This window comes from Centroberyx affinis, unplaced genomic scaffold (assembly GCF_046629955.1).
Source record: "Centroberyx affinis isolate AG114_WGS23_722 - 3 ecotype Tasmania unplaced genomic scaffold, CSIRO-AGI_Caff_v1 ptg002030l_1, whole genome shotgun sequence".
Lineage (NCBI taxonomy): Eukaryota > Metazoa > Chordata > Actinopteri > Beryciformes > Berycidae > Centroberyx > Centroberyx affinis.
Window position 1 is genome coordinate 532,501 of NW_027280367.1, and position 26,210 is coordinate 558,710.

Sequence of the window (26,210 nt, forward strand, 5' to 3'; positions counted from 1 at the left end):
GCCCTCCGTACCAGCAGGGGGACGCTGCCACGGCGGCGTCCGAGGCGGAGGCGGCCGACCTCTCCCTGTCCCTGTCCGCCTCCTTCTCCAAGGCCGAGGACGAGGAGCTCACCAGCCTCTCCTGGCTCCACGAGAGCACCGACCTCCTCAACAGCTTCAGCCACTCGGGGCTGCGCAGCGTCTCGCCTCTGCAGGACCCCGACGGCCAGCACAACCGCTCGCCCTCTTCCTCGTCTCCCTCCCCCGACGACCCGCTGCTGGGCGACGCCCACTCGCCGTACGATTTGGCGGCCGGGGCCAACCGGAAGCCGCCGTACTCCTTCAGCTGCCTGATCTTCATGGCCATCGAGGACGCGCCAAACAAGCGGCTGCCGGTGAAGGATATCTACGGCTGGATCCTGGAGCACTTCCCCTACTTCGCCAGCGCCCCCACAGGCTGGAAGAACTCGGTGCGCCACAATCTGTCGCTCAACAAGTGCTTCAAGAAGGTGGATAAGGACAGGAGCCAGGTAAAGAGCAGACTTGTCAGCGCTTATGCAGGGAAATGTTGGATAATATTGTCTTTTCTTCAACCCCTGCCATGTGCTTTTCATTTACTTTTAACGGTGCAGCAATCATAATCTGAGCACACATACTATAAAACTGTATTGCAGCTGCATAGTGATAATACAGGGGCCCATTATTCCAACCCCTCCGTCATGTGTGGTTGACTTCATTGGAAGTCCTCTAACTTATTTCACAGCCAGACAGTTATCAGTGGTTTGCAGGCATATCCAACTTGAAGTCAAACATATTCTGTATTTTGTCTACAGCTGTACCAGATTCGGCCTTATCAATAGTTGATGATCTCTGCTTTCATAGTTCTCTTTCAGTCAGACGTTCTGCGCTTTCCCAGTGGGAACAGTATTTCGCTTTTGATTTAAGTCTTGATACAGTCTCTTATACAGGCTTTCAGATCCAGATTTTATTCCATTAAAGCGTCATGGTAAATGGGGAATGAATCCCTCACTCAATTAGCAGTAAATTAATACTGGAGGATTTAATAACATTGATGCCAGGAGACTTTAGATTTCATCTTCCCTGAGGGTGTTGGGGGGGTTGGGGGACAAACAGCTTGGATCAATTCTGGCTTTAGGATTTTAAAAACTTGACTGAGATTATACCGGAGGGTAGAGGAGCTCTTTGTGCTTTTCCTGACCAGCATGTGAACCTGAACTTTTCCTTTGGAGCGAGCTGTATGTGTGTGGGGAAAAACAAAATGGATGAAGGATGAAGAGGACATGGTGTGTGTGTGTGTGTGTGTGTGTCTCATGCTATGCTGTCATCTGGCCCTTGACTACAACGGCACAGAGTTTGCCTTGTATACATATCTCCATAGTAACTAGGTTGCAGTTGACATAAAAGTATGCTGTTGCTGTAGCAACAGGAAAACTGATTTGGCTTCACTGACTTGGGCGTGTATGTGTGTGTGTCTGTGTGAAAATATGCAAGCGTGTGTACGAGCTTTAAATGGGCATTGAGGTGCCGAGTGTTAGTGTGGGTGAGTGTGTGTGTGTGTCCCCGCCTTGTGTTTTTTGTGTACGTAAACATATGTGCTTGCCTGTGTGTGTGTGTGTGTGTGTAGCAGCATGTGTACAGAGGTGATTTTGGCAAGGACAGGCTGTCTTGTCTTTCTGTCACTGCACACCATTTAAGACAGCGCGCTAATTAACCCTTCAAACTTATTCACCCGCTCAGCTATTGCACACACGCACACATGCACACACACACACACACAGGCATGTCTGATGGCAGACATGGACAACACATACTTATAAAGACACACAAACAAACAAAACTGCACACACATACATACGCATGGGCTCACACACTCGTATGCACGCATGAATGCTTAAGAGGACACACACACGCTCACACACACACACACACACACAAACGCTGCCTCAGTGTAGAAATGAGGGCACATCTCTGCAGACTCCTACTCTACCTGCCAAGTGCCTTGCTTTATCTGAAGCTGCAATTACAGAATCTCTGTAATTTTAGTCAGACTCCGCCATTCAAAGCTTTTCACTGAGACTCGATCTGCATCTGAATACTCCTCCTTTTTTCTCCCCGGTTGGCTTTTTCCTCTACCTGTTTATCTCTTTTTGAATTGAGCATGCAATTACAGGGCCAAAGAATTTTTTTTTTTTATGTTGCATTATGTTTTACTCATTTTGCTCTCTGGAAAAGAGAGACGAGAAAGACAAGGAATTTGGTTAAGGGGAGGTCAATTACTCATTCTGAGGGACAGAAGCACAGACATAGAGACACACAGAGAGAGAGAGAGATAGAGAGACAGAGAGAGAGAGAGAGAGAGAGAGAGATGGCTTACTGTGAACGCACCAAATCATATTTCCATCAATTTACAGAGGTGGAGATTAATATGACAGTGGCCTATTTGTTCCAGTGACTGTATTTCTGGGTCATATCCAGGCAGATGACAAGTTTAAAATAAGCATGCTGCTGCTGCTGTGTGTGTGTGTGTGTGTGTGTGTGTGTGTGTGTGTGTGTGTGTGTTTCTTGCGTGTGTGCATGCGGGCAAACTTGTGACAGAGTGTGAGTCCCCTGGTTGCCATGGCATTGTTTACAAACAGGATTCTTATCTGTGCTGAATGACATGCCTTAATGACAAGTGTTGTTGCCCTCAGACTTCTGGATCAGCACTGAAGATCAGTGTTGTAACAGCATGGCACACACACACACACACTCACAGCGATATATCACTCAAAGCCTCTTATGAAATCACAGTGGAGAGAACTGGCAGTTTTGCAATCTAAGAGTCACTATGAATTTTCTCGGTATTGCGCTTCAGTGTGTCACCTCTAACTTAACCTTGCCCTCTTCAGATGAGAGCCGTCCTCGCTTCTGTTACGTTTCAGCTCTGACCACTATGAACCCTAGCATTTACAGTGAGCTCAACTTTGGCAAGCCAAGGTGTTTGCTCTATGTTCATTCTAGCAATAGCAGGTCACCGCAGCCACAAAACTGCTGCCACTGCTAGAGGAATAAAAAGAATGGTAAAAATGTATGTAATTTGACTACATTTTGCGCTTTAGTGCTTTGTGTCATTTAAAAGAACAGTTTTGTGCATTAAACCTACAACTGGGACAAAAACTGGGATAAAAAAATACAGACAGACATTGAATCAAAACCCAAATTTCCCCGATTCCCCAATGCTACAGAAATATGTACAGAAAAAGCTTGGTGCATGTCCACTATAACTGATACAGCAATGGGAAAAATAAACCGTTTTAAAATTAACCTGCTAAGTGACAAAATAGCATTGGAGTTTTAGGAATAGCATACTTTGGTATAAAACTAAAACTAATGGCTGCACAGAAAATAGGTTTGGTGTATTGTATATCTTAATTGAAGTTCAAATGTTTATCTGGTCCACAGTGTATTAGTCCAACTGTATACTTATAATATTATTATTATTACTTTTTAATTTATTTATTTGTTCCGCTCATGGTAGTGCACTGTTCCAGAAAAGAAAAGAAAAAAAAAAAGCAATTCACAATCAAAACACAACTCAATTTACACATTCCATGACCGAAAAGGAGCAGGGAGAAGAAAATCTTATTTTGCCTGCCCCTTACTCAAAACATAAAAAATAGAAATAGATGGTCTGTCATCTATTTCTTTAATATTATTACACCCTCTATTATATTGGCTGAGTGTCTCCGTCTATATGTAAGTATTGATGATACCGCAATGGGTTAAACAGGCTCTAATACCACCAGGGTTAGTGCTTTTATTCCGACTGTGGACGGCCATCATATAGATGTGTACACTCATGGTACTTTAAGGCGCTTTAGATTAAAGTGCCCCTCAAATAGTATAGGTTAAGTCAAATTGCTCGTACATTAAAATGTACCAGGCAGATAAACCTCTTATGCGGATGCCCAGCATGTTTCTGTGCACCTATATTAGAAAGTGGTAGTTGGATGGCTACAGTATCTGCTCTATCTGAAGTGGTGACAGTGATGTGCATTATCATATTATGTCTTGTTTAATCCCATCTGGTTACTGAGTTGAAGGCAAGATTGACTCCCTGTCCTCGCAGTCGACTATATGGATGGTTAAATTGGTGTTCTATATTGGTACCAGTGTTAATCATAATTAAAAATGTCTAAAAGCTGGGAATATATATATAGCTACATTATAATAGCTATGTTATATTAGTATTGCAGTTGATTGAACAGTCAGAGACGAGAGAAGTAAAATTTGTTAAATTCCTCTCAGAACTGATAGGTAAATGAATGGCAGTTGAGTCAGTATTAGGAATATAGTACTCATTGTATTTTGTAGCTAAGTAAGTAAGTATTTCTATTTATTTCACAGTCTAATTATGTGCATTGACTCATAGTGGATTTTTCCTTTAATGGAATATATATGGATATGGATATGTGTGGATTATTATATGGTATATATAGTATTAATGGTTAATGGTGAATGTATATTAAGTAATAGCACTGGTATTAGTATTAGGAATTTAGTAGCAGTAGTATGGTATTAGTGGTAGGGTCAGTGGCAGCAGGACTTTTTAATATCTCCCATTTCCAAGAGAGACCAGCCCCCACAGCTTATATAACACAGGAAACAGATGTTGGCAACGCACACAATCAACACACAGCACTCTCTCTCTCTCTCTCTCTCTCTCTCTCTCTCTCTCTCTCTCTCTCTCTGCCTCTTTCTCTTCCCTCTCTTTCCCTTTGTCTTTTGCTCACTCACTCCCTGTTAGGTGTCTCAGGCAAGTTATGTGTGTGTGTTCATGTGTGTGCGTGTGTGCATGTGAGTATGAGTGTGTGTGTGCGGGCACATGCATGTGTTTCTTCCATGCTGATGCACATACATTGCCCAGAGATTCTCATTCTAAACAGATTAAACAGATTATGTGGCTTTACAACAGAGAAGTGAATAAAATACTGCAGCTTTCTAAAACACAACTAGGCTACTACTAACTCCACTGCTAGTAATAACAATACAATAAGTGATACAGTAAGACTGCAGCTGAAGGGGTTAGTTTCAAAATGCTGTGCATCAGTTTTGGAAAAACAACTGGTGAAAGTCTTGTCCAAAAGCAAGCCACTGTTCCTCTCAGAATAGAAAGATCAGACGGGATCAAAGGCCGGGAAAGAAAGTAATATAAATGGAGATCCACAAATATATCATGTAGTGTCAGGTGAAGACCCGTTCAAGATCCTCATTTCTTGATGGATAAGCTGCAACACTCGGAGGTACTCACAGTTTTAAAGGGTGAATTTACCTTCCTTTAACCCCACAGCAACCTTCTGCCCAGCTCTAACCAAAAATAGAGGTTTTTGTGATAATCGATTTTCAAAGACGCTGCTGTTTTCTCAACTTTGTGAATTTGCCAGAAAATGAAAAACTCTGCTGCACCTCCTCTCGCTTCCAACCCCCGATGCTGCCTGTTGCCAAGGAGACCGCTATAACCCAGGTGACAGACCCTTCCTGTGAGGCGCGCCCTGTGATTGGCCTATCGACCGGGGGGGGTTACAGATTGAGCGTTTTGATTGGCTGGCTGGCTGGCGATGGCAGACAGTGCTTCTGTAGAGAGCATTGATTTAATCGGCTGGCAAGCGGGCAGACAGTAGGCACTCACACACCCAAACACACACACTCACACACACATATATACACACAGACGGCTGGCGGCTGGAGGTGCAAGGGGAAATTTGGCCCAGTGGGGGTCACCTCTGTGGGAGTGAGTGTATGTGTGTGTAATATCATGCTCTCCAGGAGAGGCGTTGCTGGCAGTAATAGAAGCACTCCCAGGAGCAGACCACGCTGGGTAATATCACACTCCGTAGGGAACTCGGCACACACACTCACCCACGCACGCACACAAACACACACACACAGCAAAACACAGCGCATATGGCCTGTATACAACAGGACTGACATACTAATGCAGAGATCCAGACAGCGGAGACTCAAATCAACAGTACACACACATCCTATTAGCTTCTCGTATTCTTACAAGGTCAGATGCAGCAGTGAGTTGTGTGTCTGAGCATTTGGCTAATGTGGACTGATGTGGACCGATTCAACAGCCATCCTTAGAACAGGAAACAGACAGAGAAAATATATCTAAGGCAAAATAGCCTTAGAGGATGTACATTGTTATAGCTCACTTGAAATGCCATAATTTGGCAGTGGTTGGATTCACATTGGAGCGCAGTATATCAAGGAATCTATAAAGAAGAAAAAGTCAGAGATGTCAGATCCAGGTGCGAGCGTTAATTGGAGACAAACTCTAAAGCCTGCAGCACAATTTGTGTCATAGCGGATGGGAAGTCCATGCATTCGTGTTTCTAACGCATTCTACCTTGGCAATGACACCTTCAGTTATATATTTATAGGGATGGAGAGTCAACTCCAAAAGAATTGATTATTGATTCCATCACGACGATTCTGAGGATCGATTCTACTAATAAACAGATTTGGAGTCAACTCCTGTTGCACTCCAAACTCTGGAATCAAAGTGTCAAAACTGTTTAATTTAAACAATTTTGTAATTAATTCATTCTGATTGAGACCTATACTAATACTAATCTGTGCTCAGTTGCCTTGGTCTGATCCATTTCACAACAAGTGGGGAGGGCGGGAGGGAGAAATTCAAGGCTCATTGGTTGAATGCCAACCGGAGTAAAACTTAAATTTTTGTGTTGATTTTCATTTGGAATCGGAATCAATTTAGAATCGATTCCATCAATTCCATTACAAGGAGTCGGAGCCTGAATTGAATCCAAAAAATGTGGAATTGGCCATCCATAGTTATTTGGTTCATTAGCTGATGTTTCTGGCATTTTCATAGTAAATTTTGATTGATAAATGTGTCAACTCTTATACTTATTTGTGGGATTTATTTTTGACTGGAGCGGACCAGACGCTGGCTTCAACTACCGCTGTGAAGGGAAGCAGATAACTTCACTAGAGCTTCTTCTGCCAAGGCAGAGCGCATTTGAAACAAGAAGGCTTGGACTTCCCATCTGCTACAATACAAACTGTGCTGCAGGCTTTGGAGTTTGTCTCCAATTAACGCTCATGCGCACGGCTCTGACGTATCTGACATTTCCTTCTTTATAGATTCCCCGCAGTATATGCAGAGCTACGAAACTACGTGATCATGACATCTCTCCACCCCGTCCCTGTACCTGTAGCATATCACAGCGCACAACAAAGTGTGCCGAACATAAGGCGGGATGGCTTTAATTTTATATTTATTTCCCGCTCTCTCTCCCTCTTCCTACCGTTCTGTCTCTCTCCCATACACACACACTAACACAAACTCCCAGATTTTGCCACATTCGGTTGACAAGGCAGATGAAAGAGCGGAGTAGGCTGTGAGAGATAGAGGCAGAGAGCGAGAGAGAGAGAGAGAGAGAGAGAGTAATGTTTTTTCATGCCAGCTTGTCTGAGATCCCTCCCCTCTCTATAATCTATAGGCTGGCTTCACTAAGATGGGGAGCCGACAGCTTCATTAGGTGAGGGGGAAGCTGCTTTGATCTAAAAATACACACCATCATCGCCCCTGGAGTGGAAAAAGTTAAAGAGTTTCCCTCTGTCTTAATCAAAAAAGCTTCATGGTTTTTCAGCGGAGAGGAGGATTGGAAAATATCGAGGGAGGAGGCGTTGAGAATGTATTAATTCTCATTCCTCTGAGTGTTATCATCCGTGGGAATATGCGAATGTTTGTGTGGGACACGGGGTCGATGTTTTTTTTTTTTTTTTTTTTTTTTAGGAGGTAGTAATCTATTAGTGTTGCAGTTAGCAGATGCAGGGAATGCTGCTTTCTTTCTCCAGTTCTTTATCTGTGTGGGAATGCGGCGCTGTGGTGTGTGTACAGGTGGTTTTGTAAACAAGAATCCGACAGAAGGTCTGGACTTTGAGCTTGTGTTTGGGCTTTGGACTTGTTGGCTCAGGTCAGTGTGCTGTGCCGTGTTTGTGATGTGCTTCGAGGAGGCCGGTATCACTTCCAATAACATACCTCCCTCCTCTCTCCGCCCCTACTCTTTCTTTCTTTCTTCCTCTCTTTCTTCCTCTCTTTCTACCCCTCTCTCTCTGTCTTGCAGAGCATAGGCAAAGGCTCGCTGTGGTCCATAGATCCGGAGTACAGGCACAACCTGATCCAGGCGCTGAAGAAGACGCCGTATCATCCGTACTCGCCCGGCCTGGCCACGCCCTCCACCTCCCCCCCCACCCTGCCGCAGACATATCACCACAGGTAACGCCACTCATCCATTGATGAGTTATTTGATCGGCCCGGTTGATTGGTAAATCCATTCATTCATTCATAGGTACATAGATAGATGGATGGATGGATGGATAGGTAGATAGATAGATAGATAGATAGATAGATAGATAGATAGATAGATAGATAGATAGATAGATAGATAGATAGATAGATTGATAGATGGATGGATGGATGGATGGATGGATGGATGGATGGATGGATGGATGGATAGATGGATAGATAGATAGATAGATAGATAGATAGATAGATAGATAGATAGATAGATAGATAGATAGATAGATAGATAGATAGATAGATAGATAGATAGATAGATAGATAGATAGAAGGAAAATCCATCTCTTGACTCACTCACATTCATTCACTCATAGATAGACTGACTGATTGATTAGTTATTTGATTTGATTTGCTTAGTTGATTGGTAAATCCATTCAGTCATTCATTCATTCATTCATAGATAAACAGATTGATTGAGTGATTAGTTGGTTGGTTGGTTGGTTAGTTGGTTAAAAAGGAGCATGCTGGGTGTCCTGGTGGCTCAGTTGGCGACATCCTAGGTTCAAATCTGTCCTGGGACCCTTGGCACATGTCACCCCCCCACCCCCACCTCTCTCTCTCTCTCTCTCTCTCTCCCGTTCTTCCTGTCTCTCTTCACTATGCTCATCCGGTAAAGGAGAAAAGTCACAAACATAATCTTAAAGAAACACAGCATGCCAAGCTGAAACTCTAGAGGATATCAAGATAAATTGTAATCACTCATTTCCGTTGCTGTACCTTACACTATGTTCCTGGCTCTTTGCACACACACCCCCCCCCCTTCCCCTCCTCCTCCTCCTCCTCGTCCTCCTCCTCCTCCTCCCTCACCTCAGGCACATGTAAGATAAAACACTCTGCTTTTGTTCCCCTCCACCCAATGCGCCACCTCTCTCTCTCTTTCTCTCTCTCTCTCCCTCTCTCTCTCTCTCTCTCCCTCTCTCTCTCCACCCACCCGGCCTTAGGCGCTATACAGCTTACCCACCCCAACCCCTCCTAAAGACTTTTTGCACGCTGTTTTTATGCAACAGCCCTTCCATCTCTCCTCCTATCTCCCTCAGCCTCAGGCACATCACAGGTAAAAGCGGTATGACTGCAGATGCCTTTTTTTTTTTCTTTTCCCACTTGTTCACTTGTTCACTCCCTCACCCTCTCTCCAGCCTCTCCTGCCCCTCAGGCCTCTGGTCGTCTTCCTCTCTTTACACATTGGTCTCTCTGTCACACACACACACACACACCCACACCCCGCACACACACACCTCTGAGGTTACATTACCTCACGCTCTCTACTTGTTTTCAGCTCTTGTTTTCTATCATTTGCTGTCGCGCACTCTCAATCTCTTAATTCCTCCTTTCTGTATTCATCTCGCTCTGTCCGTCCGCCTCTATGCCGTTCCTCTGGCACATAACACTCTTCCGTTCCGCTCCTCTCGCTCTCTTTTCTCCTCTTTTAATATCCCACACACCCTCCCGCTCATCCTCAGGCATATATCACAAATAGTGGGGCACCCAGCGCTCCGTCTTCTTTATTTATCCCTGCCGTGATTTATTCCCTCTCTCTCTCTCTCGCCACTCTTTCGACTCTCTCTCCACCACTTTATCATTCAATTAAACCCTCCTTTGTCTACCTTCACTCCTTTCTCCAACCAGCCCCCCCCCCACCAGCTCCGCATATCTGCCTGCGTTACCTCCTTCTTATTCCCTTCTTCTACTTTCTACTTTCCTGCCCTCTCCTCTACCCTCCATTCTCTCCCTCCGCTAACCTCTCGTTTTCCAGCTCTTCTGTCCATCCCAGTGGATATGTCAGCGAGAGGTACTATTAGTCGTCTTTTCCTTCTTGCGCTCCTTCTCTTTCTCTCTCTCTCTTTTCCCGAACCCCCCCCCCTTAGTTGAGCGGGGCAGGTTGGCTTGCAGAGCCAGCGGACTGTGTAAGACAGAATAATTGGTTCACCGTAAAATGTAAAAGTGTCATTTTGAACAATGAGGTATGGGGAAGTGGAACAAATTGGAGGCCGGATTCGGAACATGGGAGGAGGAGGGAGGGGGGTGCAGTGGGGGGCTGGTGGTGGTGGTGGAGGGGATGGGGGGGGGGAGTTCATTTGCATTATAACACACAGTGGGAAATGAGAGAGTAAGCGAGGAGAGTCCATTTCCTGGTTAGAGGAGAGCCCGGGGTCTCTGGTGACGCAGTACCCAGAGAGCATACCTTGAGTGTGTGCGTGTGTGCGTGCGTGTGTGTGTGTGTGTTCTTGTTTTGCTATCTTTGTGAGAACCGGTTTGACTTTTGGACCTTCGGAGTGAGGATAATTCTTGCAAAGTGAGATCGTTCTGGCCGGTCCTCACTTCTTCAAGGGGCTTGTTTAGGGTTAGGACTTGGGTTTTAGGGTCAAGGTTAGAATTAGGATTAGGTTAGGCTTCAGATTAGGCTTCAGGTTAAGGTTAGTTTTGGGTACAGGATAGGGTTAGACGTGTGTGAAGGTTAGGTTTAGAAGGTCAGAGAAAAAGACAAACGTGTGCATGTGTCTGCATATGTGTGTGTGTGTACCAATAGTTGTGTATGCATGCAAATGTGTTATGTATGTCTTCATGTATGCGTGTAGTAAAGCAATGGTTCTCAACCTTTTGGGTTTGTGACCCCTGAAAACGAAGCGACCCCCCGTCACAGGAGATGCTGTAAACCAGTGGTTCTCAACGTGGGGTCCAGGGACCACCAGGGGTCCTTGAGGGGGTTCCAGGGGGTCCCCAGCAAGTTGATGAATTGTTAAACTTCAGCATTATTTCATTTACAAGCATTTAACACAGTTGGAGAATGTAGAAGAATGATTGTGTTGATCATAGTTTCTCTGTTATCTCTCTACCTACAATACAGATAGTCATGGAAATCTGGACAAAATCATATCTGACAATAAAAACGTTCGGGTCAAGAGAGACAAAATCTAATCAAATGGGGGTCTGTGGCCCTAATGTGGACTAAATTAGGGGTCCATGATATGAAAAAGTTTGAGAATCACTGCTGTAAACTATTATATTTCACAAGAAAAAGGCAAAAAATTGGGGAAAACCCCCCCCAGAAAAACTGCTACTAGTAATAATAACTTTATTTATATGTCACTTTTCTAAAAACAATTTACAAAGTGCTTTACAGACCAGCATAAAATCAAACGGTACAGTGGTAATAAAACAACAGTAAATAAAAGCAATAAGAACTGTAAGAACAGTAAAATAAGAAAACAATAAAATCAAATCAAGTGAAAGCACATTTATAAAGAAATCATTTTAAAAGGGACTTAAAAGTTGAGACCGACTTGGCTGATCTTATGAACAGTGGCAAGCCATTCCAAAGCTTATGGGCTCCTGCAAATGCCCGGTCTCAGACATGATAATGTATATAGTAGAAATATGTTTGTTTCCTATGCCATAAATCATCTCACGACCCCCCAAAATTACCTTGTGACCCACTGTATGTGGTGTAGACAAGGTATTTAAACAGTCGTCTTTATGTGCTGCATGCCACTCAATGCGTCCAATCAATATAACACAATATCTCTCTCAAGAGCAGCACCCTGTGAGTAGAGTCAAGGATATTATGATATGAAGTGTAATGACCGTGAATGGTTGCCCAGCATGTCTATTTTGTTATGGTCAAGGACTGTCACAAGCAGTTCTGTGCAACTGGAAAACGGAAGGTGATTGAAGAGAAAGAAGAGAGAGGGGGGGAGGGGGGGGGAAGGTGGTAGAGACAAGAGATGGAGAGAGGGGAAATTAAAGAGGGAGAGAAAGAGGCTATGTGAGGGAGAGAAAAAGTGGGAGAGAGCGAGGGAGGAAGAGAGAGAAGGAGGGAGAGCAGCGAGGCTTCTTTGTCCTCTACTCCTTGTCTCTCACACCTCTCAGTTTTTCATGGACTGTAATAACTCACACCACACCAGTCAACCCCCACCTGCAGTAGTGTGTGTGTGTGTGTGTGTGTGTGTGTGTGTGTGTGTATGTGTATCTGCATGAGTCTGTGCATGTTTGTGTGTGTGTGTGTGTGTGTGTGTGTGTGTGTGTGTGTGTGTGTGCATGTAAGTGTGTGTGTCAGTGCGAGAATATGTGTGTCTGTGCATGTGTACATCTTTTGTGTGCATTTAAGTGCAATCCTGTGTGTGTGTGTGTGTGTGTGTGTGTGGGCACCTATATGTAAGTGTATGTATGCATGCATATAAGTCCAGCTGTGTGTATGTGTGTGTGTGTGTGTGCACGTGTTGGAGTCTATGTGTGTGTCTGTGCGCGCGCACATAATTCATTCGTCACTGACATATGCGAGACATCCAGGGAATTTCCATGAGGTAGGTGTAGGTGTGCGTGTGCGTGTGTGTGTGTGTGTGTGAAGAGAGAGAGAGAGAGAGAGAGAGAGAGAGAGCATGCTGGGTAGGAGGTCAGCTCCATGGTGCATTCCTTCACACCCCATCAGCATCTGGATGAGAGGAGGAGGGGATGGAAGAATGGATGGAGGGAGGAAGGAGAGAAGGAGGGAAGGGTGTCTCAAGGGGGATGGGGAGGAGCGCTCTCTCTCTCTGTGTTTCTCTCTCTCTCTCTCTCTCTCTCTCTTTCTCCTCTCTCTTTATCTCTATCTCTCCCTCCCTCCTCTCCCTTCCTTTGCAGAGAAAGATGCAGTGGGGGGAGGGGGGAGTGATGGAGGGGGTGTGGAACGAGCGTCTGCCACGAGTTTAGCCCCTCGCCCACTACATTAAATGCACGGGGTTGCCTTGGCAACGGGAACGCCGCCATGGCAACACATGTAGTATAAGGCAGGTGCCGTCGCACCATGAAGCCATTTGTTGAGAGGGTAAAGAGTGAGAGAGAGAGAGAGAGAGAGAGAGAGAGAGAGAGAGTGAGAGAGGGAGGGAGGGAGGGATAGGAAGAGGGAGGGAAAGAAAGAGTGAGAAAGGGAGAGCGGGGTAGAGAGGGGGAATGAGATGGGCGGGGGGGAAGCGGGGGGTGGCAGGGAAAACAGACAGGCTGTTAGCGCAGGAAAAATATGTTATCGCCGTGGCAACGCAATGTGGCAACTCTCCATGGCAACAGCAGGTGGCTCAGGGCTGAAATTTGCGTTCGTTGCTTTTGCTTTTTGTGTGTGCGTGTGTGTGTGTGTGCGCGTGCGTGCCTGTCTGTTTCAAGTCCGTCTTTCCTCTGCATCTGGCGAGGTGAGCGCTACATCACAAGTGCAGACGTCCAAATCCCCTCATTCAGCAGCTTAGTGCAACATAAAACAAGACTCTATATTACAAACGGCACTCTTCCTGCTCCGTTCCTGATTAGTGTAAATGAATGAGTTATTTTTTTTTTTCAATGTCTGCAGCATTTCCTGGTCCCAAATCACAAATGTGCGTGTTTATCTGGCTGGTTATCTGTTTCTTTGTCTGTCTTTCTGTCTCACTCTCTATCTGTCTGTCCTACCTGTCACTACATAGACCCCTGACAGTATATGGTCTGTGAAACAGCAGAGAACAACCCCTCTAGCTAAAGAGAGGGAGCGAGAGAGAGAGAAAAAGAAAGAGAAAGGAGCAGTCAGACGTGTTGTCTAATCGGGAGCTAAAGACCACTCAGCCTGGAAAAGCCCTTACAATCTCTCTCTCTTTCTCTCTCACTCTCTCTCTCTTTCTCTCCCCCTCTCTCCCTCTCTCTGTCTGTCTCTCTCCTTGAAATTCTGGATAAGGGTGAACTGTATGGGTTGTCAGCTTGTGTGTGTGTGTGTGTGTGTGTGTGTGTGGGCGTGCGTGTCTGTGGGTGAGTGCATGTGAAGATGTCTCTGTCTATGTGAGAAATGCCATCATTACCTCCCTCATTAGTGGTGCAATGATCACCTAAACTGAGTCGTCGGCTGTGTGTGTGTGTGCGTGTGTGTGTGCGTGTGTGTGTGTGTGTCTTTGCTGCATGTGAGCAACTGTGAAGCGTGCCTCTGTTTAAACGTACGCATACGCACGTCTGTCTTAAGTGTGAATACGTCTGCATGACACGAGTGTGTGTTTTAATGTGTGTGTGTGTGTGTGTGTGTGTGTGTGTGTGTGTGTTGATTAGGGGTGTTTGAATGTGTGTGAATGGGCCAGTGGCGGGCGGTGGGGGGTTGTCATGAGAAATTACCCCCATGGACTACAGCAGCGAGGCTGTAATTCTCCGAGGTAATCACAGGGAATAATGGCAACAGTGGGACACCCGGGAATCTAATCACTATAATCAGAAGCACTGGCTTATGGGCTCAAATTCCTGCCTTGCTATCTGCCTCGCGACGAAGCCTGCAGGGCTGGTTGGCTGCTGCAACATGATCAAATGATTGACCAGTGTCCTCTCTCTCTCTCTCTCTCTCTCTCTCTCTCTCTCTCTCTCTCTCTCTCTCTCTCTCTTTCCAGTCCTCCACTGTGGTCGGGGAGTCCCCTCTTCAGAAAGAACGGAGGAGTTCTCCTACAAGGTACCGTTTCGCCTCGCGGAGTCTTGTGTTTGTGTGTGATCTCCTGCCTGTCTTTCTCTCTCTCTCTCTCTCTCTCTCTCACCCTGTCTGTCTGTTTCTCTCTCTCTCTCTCTCTCCCTCTCTCCTCCCGTCTCGCCTCCCTCTTCCCTCTATGGATGTGCCAACTCCAATCATCTCAATTCCAAATCCCTCTTTTTAGAAGCGCACCTTGAGAATACTGAGAGTGCTGAGTTCTGACACTTGGCTCCGCGCCAGAGGAGGATGCTTTTCCGAGGAGGCGTATTTGAAAGTTTAACAAAAAAAAAAAAAAAAAGTGATAGAGAAAGAGAGGGATAGAAAATCAGGAGCAACCCCACTGCCTTCCCTTCCTCATTCAATTCAACACACACACACAGAAACACACATTCACTCTTTCTCACCCTCGCTCCCACTCTCTTTTTCCCTCTATTCCCTTCTCTTTTTCTTCTCCTCTACTCTTCTCCTCTCTTCTTCCACTCCTCTCCTGTAATGCCCTCTATTCTCCTCTCTTCTTCTTCTTCTTGTCTCCTCACCTCACCTCTCTCCTCTATTCCTCTCCTCTTCCTTTCTTCTATTCTTTTCTCTTCGTCTGCTCTCATCTCATCTCCTCTCCTCACCTCTATTCCTCTCCTCTCCTCCTCCTCCTCCTCCTCCTCCTCCTCCTCTTCCTCTCCTCTTCTCCCTGGTGGCCGGACGGCAGTTTAAATGGACATTCAATCCCAATCAGGGAGCACTCCGGGAGCTCGCTGGGCTGCCGAGTCCTAAATGGAGGGGGAAATGGATACATTAGGCGTCTGCGGCGCGCCCTCCATCGCCGCTGATAATGGAGTAGTAATGGTCAAGGAGCCGAGGTTGGAGAGAGTGTCTGAAAACCTGGACTCCCTCTAGACACACACACACACACTCTGTCTGAGAGTGATGTGTCTGGATGGCTGGCCAGCTGGACAGATGGATGGATAGATGAATAGATAAATGGAGAGGGAGATAGGGAGGAGGAGGAGGAGGAGGAGGAGGAGGGAAAGGCCGTCAGATGCCGACTTGGAGCACAAAGGTGACAGGGAGAGAGGGGAGAGACATGGTGAAGGAAAACGTTTTTTTTTTTTTTTTTTGTGTAATATGTGTTTGAGAGGAGAGATTCGGAAAGGATGGGCATCATGTTTAAGAGGCAAGAGGAGGAAAGAGGCAAGAAAGAGCGAGCCAGAGGCAAAGTCAAAGTAAGGGAGAAAAAGTGGGGAAGAGGTGGACTGCTAGACAGAGAGAGAGAGAGAGAGAGAGAGAGAGGAAGAGAGGTTGAGGCTGTTAGGGCCATCCGTTATTACTTCCATTTCCCAATCCCAGAGCTTTCAGACCCGCTCCACGCTGAGCTGATGTGGGCTGAAGCCTTCCTCTCCCTGTGGCCCACACTAGCTCAGGATGAATACAGGACAATGCCTGGCAGCCGTGTCCTTAACCCAACCCATCACCCCGTCCCGCCGAAGTTCATCATTCAATAGCTCTAAATTATAGACGACCCACTCTGTGTAAGTGTTATTATTTTATTACCCAAGCACTTAAGTTACCTGCTATCATTAAAGAAAAAAAAAAGGACCATAATTTGTTTTATTTCAGCGCTATCATCTTGGAATCTTCATTTCCACATCAGCTGCGAATGAATTATCCATCCAAAAAATTGACTAGCTGTTATGTTTAATCGCAGTGTTTATAGTACAGCACAATCACTTTGAAGATTCAAACAGATATTGGGTTTATGTCTGTTTCTTTGACTTACTTCTATTCAGTAATTATTACCCTGCGACTCGGCCTGTACAGTAAACCCTCACCTGCTCAGATGGCAGACAAGGACGAGGCTTCGAAGCCCATCAGAGCTTTTTTAAAAGGCGCATGCTAGACAGCGGTAGGCGTTTTTAATACAACTTAAAGACGTCACTGCAAAAGCATCATTAAGTCATAGCAAGTCAAGCCAGTCAGACATCCAGTTATTCTGAAAGCATCTCAGCCCACCAGCAATACAGTCATACAGTCAGTCAGCCAGTCAGTCAGCCAGTCAGTCAGCCAGGCAACATTACTATGAGTCCTGCCCTCAGCCTCTATATTCAGTTTAACACACGGCAGCCAGGCAGGCAGATAGACAGGGGGGTGTTTTGACTGAGCGAGAGGCCACTTTGAAACGGTTGCTTTCTCAAGGTCTGCTGGGAATGACCTTTGAACCTCTGGCTCTGGACTGTGTGTGTGAGCTCAGTGAGTGAGTGTAGGTGTGTGTGTGTCTGTGTGTGTATGTGTATGTGTGTCTGTTCCGCTCCTCCTCTGGCCGCGCGGAGCCTGCAGCCTGCAGGGCCATGTGGAACTCATTTAACAGGAGAGCAGAGGAGGCTGAGTGTGTACGGCACATGAGAGCGGGAGAGGGAGGGTGCTGAGGGCTTCGCTCGCCCTGGAAAACAGGCAGGCAGGGAGACAGGCGGCAGGCGAAGGCGTAGGAAGCAGACAGAAAGGCAGACCGGCTGACCCGACATAGGAAAAGAGACAGAGGCAGACGTGCAGACAGACATACGCACCCCACTGTCTTTCTCATGCCTCTTCTCAGTATTTACAGTTTTTTTTCTTCCTCAGTGCGTTCTGCTCTCTGCTACTGAGCGGGTGCGTTTTTTTTTTTTTTTTTTTTTTTTTTATTACTTTGAGCTCATAAAATGTATTGCTCAATCTCGAGCGAGCGAGGATGGGCTTTTTGGGAGCGCTGCCTGCCTGCTCTCTCCCAGCTTAGTCCGTCACCTCACCTCCTCAGCATATGTCCCAGGGTTTTTTACCTTGCAGAGACGGCGTGCATGCTAAGTTGGAAGATATGAGTCACCACTATACATAGCATGACAGTGAGACTGATAGAAGAAGAGAGGAAGCGAGGGAGAGAGAGAGAGAGAGAAAATCAACAAAGAGAGAATCGAGAGAGAACAGAATGAGAAAGACAAAGAGAGGGGATGGGAAAGTGGAAGAGCAAAGGAAGGAGGTGAAGACACGGAGATATACACACACACAGGGGAGAAGAGAGGAGAGTTGTCTGTACTTGTGCTAGCGGGGTGTGTGTGTGTATCTAGGGTAAACAGTGGTGGTCGGGAGCGTGTCGCTATGCTATGAGAGGCCATGTCAAACAGAGCTTGGTATTTCCTCTCCCTCTCCTCGCTCTCTCTCTCTCTCCCTCTCCCTCTCTCTCTCTATCACTCTCTCTGCTGATGCATGATCTACCACTCTGTGGCATGTGGAAGGGGAGCCGTTGCTATGGCAACCCAAAGCCTGACTGGAGCAAGAGGTGGGGAGGAGGAGGAGGAGGAGGACGAGGGGGGAGGGGAGGGGGGGGGTTGGCGGGCGTGCATGTCAACCCGGGGAGACCTAATGCACTACGCACACATGCACACACACACAAGCATGCAGCGAGTGATCAAGATTACAAAAGAGACTCTGTGCAGGGACTTACTTATAAGGTTATGGAGAGCAGAGCTGGAGATATCAGGGGCAGACCCACACTAACTGGAGTCAATAAGATTACTGTGGACACAGCCAGCTACGAAAACGGCTACAGACACACAGCAACAATGACAAATGACAAACAGATCTATTACAGTTCAGTACTTGTGAGTTTGAGGGAGTTTTTCTGGGGGGGCATCATGACATGAGTATGTTTCAATGAGCTTGCAGTTCCCAGGGCGAATATACATTTCTTATTGGGTTTAAAAGTCTCCGCACGACATCAATCACAAATTTATGGACCGGGACTTAAAACCGGCGCATGAAAAGCTTTAAATAGGGTCTCTTTCAGCCGCGGTGATGCGGTGGAAATGAACACTTTTAGCGTTTGCACCTTAAAAAATGCCTCTGCGGCAGACAAAGCAAACAGCAGGTCATCATTTGTGAAATGCAAACTGACCCCAGAGATGAAAATGACAGCTGTTTTAGTGAAGTGGGACGGCTGTGGTGAGCAGCCAGCCTTGAATAACTAGAGCTTTTGGCTCAGATATACGCACACTACTCTTCTCTTCTCTTCTCTTCTCCTCTCTTCTCTTCTCTTCTCTTCTCTTCTCTTCTCTTTTCTTCTCTTGTCTTCTCTTCTCTTCTCTTAAGAAAGGTCAGAGAGCTGTGTAAATCAGGCAGAGTGAGCTGCGCGCTGCTCCAGCCATGTTTTCTCAAATGTTCATCACAGATACAAAGAGGAACTGCAGTCAATCTAAGAAATCATATGCATCATCCTCATGGTCTATGACAGTCCAGTCAGTCTTTGTGAATATGGGCAGCTGTTCCCCAAAGCTGGAAACCAGAGAATTGACTCCAGCCTGTGACAACATTAAGATGGAAAATCTGGAGCTGCATTAGAAACAATGGATTATTTGGAGGTCCTGAATGTTTGTTTTTATTCCAAAGTGGACTTTATGCTATGGCATCTTGATGGCATCACAAGTTCTCTGCTTTGTGGCTTTGGGAAAGCATGGTTCATATTCACATGTTAATTGGACAATCCTTGACCACAGGAATGATGTATACGAATTGTTAAATTGTGTGGTATTCTCCTTTAAGCTCCAATGCCTGCTGTTCAGCCCACAGCATCAGACAGGCTGGATTCAGCCGAGCCCAGCGGTCGTTGGTAATTGAATGATTCGCAGCGGCCTTAACTCATTTATGACGCTTTCCCGCTCAATTTAACCTTGCCTTGCTCATCAATACTGCCCTGTCGGCCTTCTCAGACGGTCAGTGAATGCTCATCGAGCTGCTCCCACGTCTTGTCGAGGTCTGATCGTATTTTTGAGGAGCTTCCTCAGTGTTTCCTTCCTTTTTCAGTCTTAACTTTGAAACGGATTTTTCTGCGTGTGCATTCCATGATTGCTGTTGTGTGCATTTCTGTGCGAGTCCCCTAGGTGTGTGTGTGTGTGTGTATGTGTGTTGTGAGTACTGCACACAACAGTATGTCTGTTGTGGGTGTGGATCAGTGTGGCAACTGGCGTGGAGCTGTGTGTATCTCTGTGTAAGTTCTTGTGTCTGCTGCTCTCTCTCCAGTTCCTCGTGGTGTGATCCAAAATGGCGCCCGCGTCAGGAGCCAGGGGCTGTTTCCTGTCATAAGACCCCTACCCATAAGCCCTGTGGGGAGCAGAACCTCGGCCATAAGGTTGGTAAACTTTTGCCTTCCTTTTGCCCTCAACCATATAATTATGTCAGTCAGGATTTTCCCTACACAAACACATTCCCTCACACACACAAACACACACACACACACACAGACACACACACACACATACACACACAAAACAGACACACCATCAGACACAAGAATTTTCCACTCGTAGTTTACATAATCACATCTTTATTGTGTTTGAGAGTCAAAGGCGTTCACACACTCCCCTCAGTTCAGAACATTTTATCCAGGTGTGTTTATATAACGGTCTCACGCAGACATACACACATGCACACACACACACACACACACATACACACACAAACAGAAGTTTATTAGTGTGAGAAGCCTCATGATTCAAAGAACATTGGGAGCATGCATGGACATGCACATCCATCACAGGAGCATAAGAGTATGATGGCCCACACCGCATAATGAATTAAACATACCCAAAGGCTCACTAAAGGTATGCAGTGAATATTTGATCACTGTGAGGGGTGCATGTTTTTCTTATAAGATATTAATATGCTAACCCTTTCATTCTGAAAGGAGAAGATGTCCAGGGGACAGGGCAGCCTGCTGCCGCTGCTTTTGATTTATAGAGTGTCAGAACACCTTAATGTCCTTAATTTCTTACAGAGAAAAGTATCTTGTAACTAACGGGCAAAAAATGCACAGCGATTTAATGTGTAAGAACTGTAGCTGATGTATAGTGTAAAATGGTTAAATAGCTTCACTGCAGAAGCGTCATTCCGTGATGTTGTTCTGACTTGAAACTTTATAAGGTCCTTTATGTGCTGAGCAAGTTCCAGGACCTTAGGGACCATGAAACCTACTCAAAAAGCACTGTATCATTTAAAAAATGCATAGGCGGCAATCTCAAAATGAGACTGCTTTTCCTCATTCCTAAAAGGCTGACGCTTTGGAGATACAAGGTTTGAATCTGACAGCAGAATTATGCAGATCAGGCCTGGGGGACTATTTGAGTGTGATAGATTATCACCTAAACTTTTTTGCTTTCTGGCCAACGGATGTTAACTGCCAAAGGCATACCAAAATGGAGCAGGCTTCAGTGGAGTGCAGCACATCCAGGCAGGCCACCTGGCTAGCGGTCTGACAGCAGGAGTAACAATTTTCTCTCCCGCTCTGTGTCCTTGCTTCATACAGATCGGCCCTGGGAGATTATCTAAGCCGAGGAGAGGACAGCCCATCCTGCTACTCTCCCCCACCCTGCGGCGAGGACCTCCAGGACGACCACACCTACAGCACCGCCAAATCCCCCAGCAGGCTGTGCTCCTCCCAGGTCCCCGCCTCCTCCTCCCCACTGGACGATGACGACATCATCGCCGTAGAGATCCAATCAGACGTCAAACCCGAGCCGCGGGAGATCCCGCTGGATTCGCACGTCACCACTGCCGGCGCTACCTACGTTTCCCAGCAGTCCGCACGGGGACAGAGACGTGTTTCGGGGGTGGGAGCGGGGACGCTGGCGGGAAGCAGTTTGCCCTGGACCAAAAACCGAATGAGGGGCATTAGCGACACGCTGCCGCTGAAGAAGCGGCGCGCGGCGGCGGCGGTGGAGAAGCCGCCGGAGAGCGACGACGAGGAGATGAAGGAGGCGGCGGGGTCACTGCTCCACCTGGCGGGGGTCAGAGCCTGCCTCAACAACATCACAAACCGCACCGCCAAGGGCCAGAAGGAGCAGAAAGAGGCCCTGAGAAACTAAGACACACACACACACATGCACGGACAAACACACATATACATAGACGTACATAAAGTACATAGTCATGCAAATACATACAGACACATGCAGTATGATACACACACACACACACGGACACATGCACAAACACAGGCCAACAGGTAACGTTACTAAAGCATTAGTCTCAACGGACACTTCTCATCTCCCTCTATCTCTATCTATCTGCAGGGCATTAGGTGAATCCTACTTATTTGTGGCAATATCAAAAATCTCTGTTTTCCTACATGTTCAGCAACACTAACATCAATGGGTAATTCTCATGCGTCTTTGTTGTTTTTGTTGTTTAAAAGGGGATGAAAGCCATAAAAAGCATGTTTTGTCACTAATTTGGACGAGTTGGACATGACAAAACTGAGTCACATTGCGGAACGTATATGAACAGAAGATGGCTGTTTGTCTTATCTGTTTGTTTATATGTGAATCTGTAGCAATCTTGCAGTGATGCCAGCAAGAAAGCTGAGCCAATGAGAAAAGCCTATTTAACAGACTTAGAGCGCTCTTGGCCGCTCACTAGCATCACTCTCTACATCCACGAGCACAAATGTGAGACTGTGCCAAAGATAAGCGACCAGGTTGCTCCATGTAGCCGATATGACAGCTAACAAAAAGAAAACAGAAGGCATAGTAAAGTCAGAGAGCTAGAGTAGAGACAATGACCTTAAGTGTCAAAATAATTGTAAAACCCAATGTGATATATTCATGCACTTCAGATTATTTTACGCCACTTATAATAGATGCATCATGGGTAAAGACATGGTTTATTTCAAGAGCACTCATAGTATTTAAGAATAGTTATATTAAAAAAAAAAGAAAAAAAAAAACATGGTCATGTTTATCACCATAGAGATGGATAGTGTGCCGGGTCTGAGGCAATATCTCCTTCATTTTGTTGTTGTTGTTGCATAATGTAAACGTCCCTAAAACTTTTCCAGTACTTCTGTCCATAGACGTAGACACCTGGTATAGATATAGTAGCTACCAGTAGCTACCACACCTGCCTATTCATTTTACAACGTCAAAGAACTATATACATAAACTGTGGGTTTAGATTTCTGTTCGTATCTGTTTACCCTCACTCTACCCTCATAAAGATATAAGCAATTTGTCCCGTGTGGACAACTCTGTAAAAAGGTTAGAAAATATTTTATTTTTTTCCTTTCTTAATTGAAGCAATTTGACCTGCAGGACTTTCTCAGTTATATTGCATGGGTGCTTGTAAATAAGATAAAAAGCAAATCTTTTTTATTCAAAGATCATGTAAGATAAACAATGTATTTAGCATGAAGCATGACTTATTTTCATATAAACCTTGATCCTAGAGGAAAGAAAAAAAAAGTTTTGCCGCCAATTCTTATACCCTTGATTATGTTTCAATTTTTATTTTGAATCCTTTTTAATTGATGTTGTGTTTTTTTCTGAGTGGGCTTTCAAAGACACATCTTCAGGGAGGAATGTGGGGGATCACTCTGCAAATGGGGGCCCAAGGGTGCCACCTCTGGGCTTCAGTTCAAGCTACATAGGCCAGCTGAATCACCTCTTAGGGGCGAGCTTCAGTCTTCTTCTGCCTGTACAGTGATATAGGTGTTCAATGTTAATCCCAGTGTTATTTCAAAACATGTCTGTAGAGTGTGTGAGTTTGCGTGTCCAGGAACACACACCCTTTAACATTGTGCCTGCCTGCCTGCCCTCAATACCTCTGTTGTCATGTCTCTGACATGTTTTGACAGAATGTTTCTTGTCTTTATTTATAACAGTATTGTTAATTTCTCCTCTATGTAAATGTATATGTGTCCTTATTTCCCATCGGCATTGATCAGTGTAAATGTATGGAACAGCTGGGCATGGGAAACTGCATTTGTTGTTTGTCCTGAAGGAACCTCATATCTCCGAAAAGGCCGCTTGGGAAGAATAGAAAAGAGAGAGGAATGGAGGAGATGGTTTAAATGAAAAAAGTGTTTTCTTCTTTACACCTCCATATTGTTAACTCTTTAATTGGACTGCAAGGGTTGACTTGCCATTGTGGGTGTGAATCTCGCACACAATCTAACACATATTTCTCTCAAGGGCCAAACCTGGAGATCTGAGTTTTTAAACCTTTTTGCTAAAGGTTATGTATTAGACTCACTGTACATGTGTGTATGTGTATCTCACCTATGGTCATGGAAAACTGACTTGATTGAAATTGACAGGGGCAGTAATGAGTTTTGACATTCTTTGTGTCAAAACTGATATGTTACAATTATTGCACTGCCACTCTTTGGTATGCTTAAGCTATAAGAAGAATGCATTAAAGTATTATTTCCTTCCCTAACTTCCAGAGATACAGTACATATAAAATACAGTGCAGCTGGATCAACCGAATGGAAAAACATCTTCGTAGGAGGAAGCATGGGCTGGGTTTGGTTGGAGATTATGTGCAATGGTGTAGAAGCGGAGTCAGACAAGGTTTTGTTGAAGCTGAATAGACGCTGAGTGATTGTCAGTGAGCCAAGCAGGCAAACAAACGCAGACATTTCTCGAATGTCCCATCCATTGGTACAGTCTTTTGCCACCTGTAGCATGCATCACTGGCTTTGCATTTTGTATGGTATCCATGCCAACGTAAAAAAGGCTCAAGGAGACGATGTCTGTGTCCTTGTTATGTGCCATCCGTCTGTCGTCTGATATCTGTCTTGAGTGCTCCCGCAGCCCAGGTCAAGCACTCTGCTGTATTTGCAGTAACAAACCACTGTTGTGGTGACTAATAATGTGTTCAGTTGGCAAGAGGCATGTCGAGGAGAGAATGTGTTGCTTTAGCAACCACCTTTTTTCCTCTGACTCACTCAGTGACATGCAGGAAAGATGAACTACTGACCCACGAGTCCTGGAAAAACAGAGCAACACACAAAAGTAGGACATTTAAATCAAAAGAAATACACTTCACTGCCTGAAAATGCCCCCCAAAACAAGTGTTTCTTTCAAACCTGCCAAACATACAGTGCAGCGCTCTATAAAATGGTTGCCATTTTATTTGTTGATGTTTTTATGAGCGTTTTCATTTTGTGTTTTGTTTTCTCTCTGACAAAAATACCTACAATACTGCCGTTATTTTTGGTGACTGTATGAGCTGAGTATTTGAAAGCCATAGGTTAGAGATGTCAAAATGCAAAACTATTATTGATCTGTGAGATGTGATGCAGAGTGCACCCAGGTGTTGGTTTTTCAGTAAATGTTCAATTCTCTCCTTATTGTGCAATCATATTGCCAAAGAACGATTTCAAACTATTTCATCACTACATGTAAATATCAACGTTGTCCAATACCGTGGCAAAAAATATATATAAATGTTGTTTTATTTTGTTTTCCATTTTTCTGAAAAACTACAATGATGTTTATGTGATGTATTGTCTTCCAGTTGGTTGCAATAATAAAAAATACAAGTTGCAGAAGATTAGTTTGGCTGTATTTTTGAAATATTTGGATCAAATAAGATCCTAGATATAGAATTTGTGTTTTTAATTTCATTTAACCAATTTTTCCTACTAAAATTTATAGTTAAATATGGTAAAGACTTAATATTTTGTGTCGACAAGGAAGATGACACCCCTTCTCATCCCCCTTCAGGTTGCCACCTCAACATAAGACACAACACTTCAATACACAGTTACCCGCATTTACTGGTAAAGTGCTAGCTTTGTGAGACTGGAGAGCCTTTAATTTGCTCTCAAGACTGACCCCAATCATTAACCTCACATATTCCCATCAACAAGGGTCTTATCATAACCAGGCCTCTTCCACCAGTTAATTATTCATTTACTTCCTCTAATCATCTAAGTCCAATACTTCTGATTAAAGTCAAACTCTGCATGCCCCTCAGGGAAAGAAGTAAAAGAGTTAAGTGTACCATAGAGTTCCTTAATGCCTTATCAATCTGAGCGCTGCCATTTTGGAGCCATGTGGCAGTGGAAGCCCATTCATAATTGAAGCCGAGACAGGCTTAATCACGAGCCAGTGCCTCCCCGTGCTGCGTGCTCCCACCACCAACACAACTGGAGCTAGCAGCTCCTCTGTTGCTATGCAACTACAGCAAAGAAATGGGGGGGGGGGGGGGAGAAAAGTGTGCATTCTCTACATCTTTAGGGGGCATCATACTACTCAGTCACTGAGAGTGAGACTCAAAGGTAGCGACATGCCTTAGATAACATGGCATAATGTCTGTTCACATCTCACCGTGGAAGAAGCGCTCATCTGCTGCGCACCAGTCTGCAAATCACTTTCTGTCATACCAGTTGAATTTTAAAGATGTTTTTTTTTTTTTTTTTCACTGTGATAAAGAAATGGGTTACACATGAATTCAAAAGCACATCCTGGTCAATGTGAGGTAGGCCTTTAATTTCCTCCCAGTGAAATGAATCAAATGAATTCTGCGGTTATGGCGTTCACACACCATTTTAGAGAAGGTCGATTGAAGTAGGCTATTAAGCGGATTGATGCAGAGCTG

General features: G+C 45.1%; 1 protein-coding gene across 1 annotated transcript in view; it reads left to right on the forward strand.

Annotated features, from left to right (window-relative positions):
• The window catches only part of ches1 (checkpoint suppressor 1), a 49,300-nt gene extending 24,142 nt beyond the window's left edge, over positions 1 to 25,158 (forward strand). Inside the window, exons 2-6 of the mRNA XM_071531081.1 lie at positions 1 to 509; positions 8,142 to 8,293; positions 14,740 to 14,798; positions 19,851 to 19,959; positions 21,133 to 25,158. The exon at positions 1 to 509 is cut by the window's left edge and continues 91 nt beyond it. Of these exons, the coding sequence (XP_071387182.1) occupies positions 1 to 509; positions 8,142 to 8,293; positions 14,740 to 14,798; positions 19,851 to 19,959; positions 21,133 to 21,691 (1,388 nt within the window). The 3' untranslated portion in view covers positions 21,692 to 25,158. The remainder of the gene's footprint in view (positions 510 to 8,141; positions 8,294 to 14,739; positions 14,799 to 19,850; positions 19,960 to 21,132) is intronic.
• The last annotated feature ends 1,052 nt before the right edge of the window (positions 25,159 to 26,210 follow it).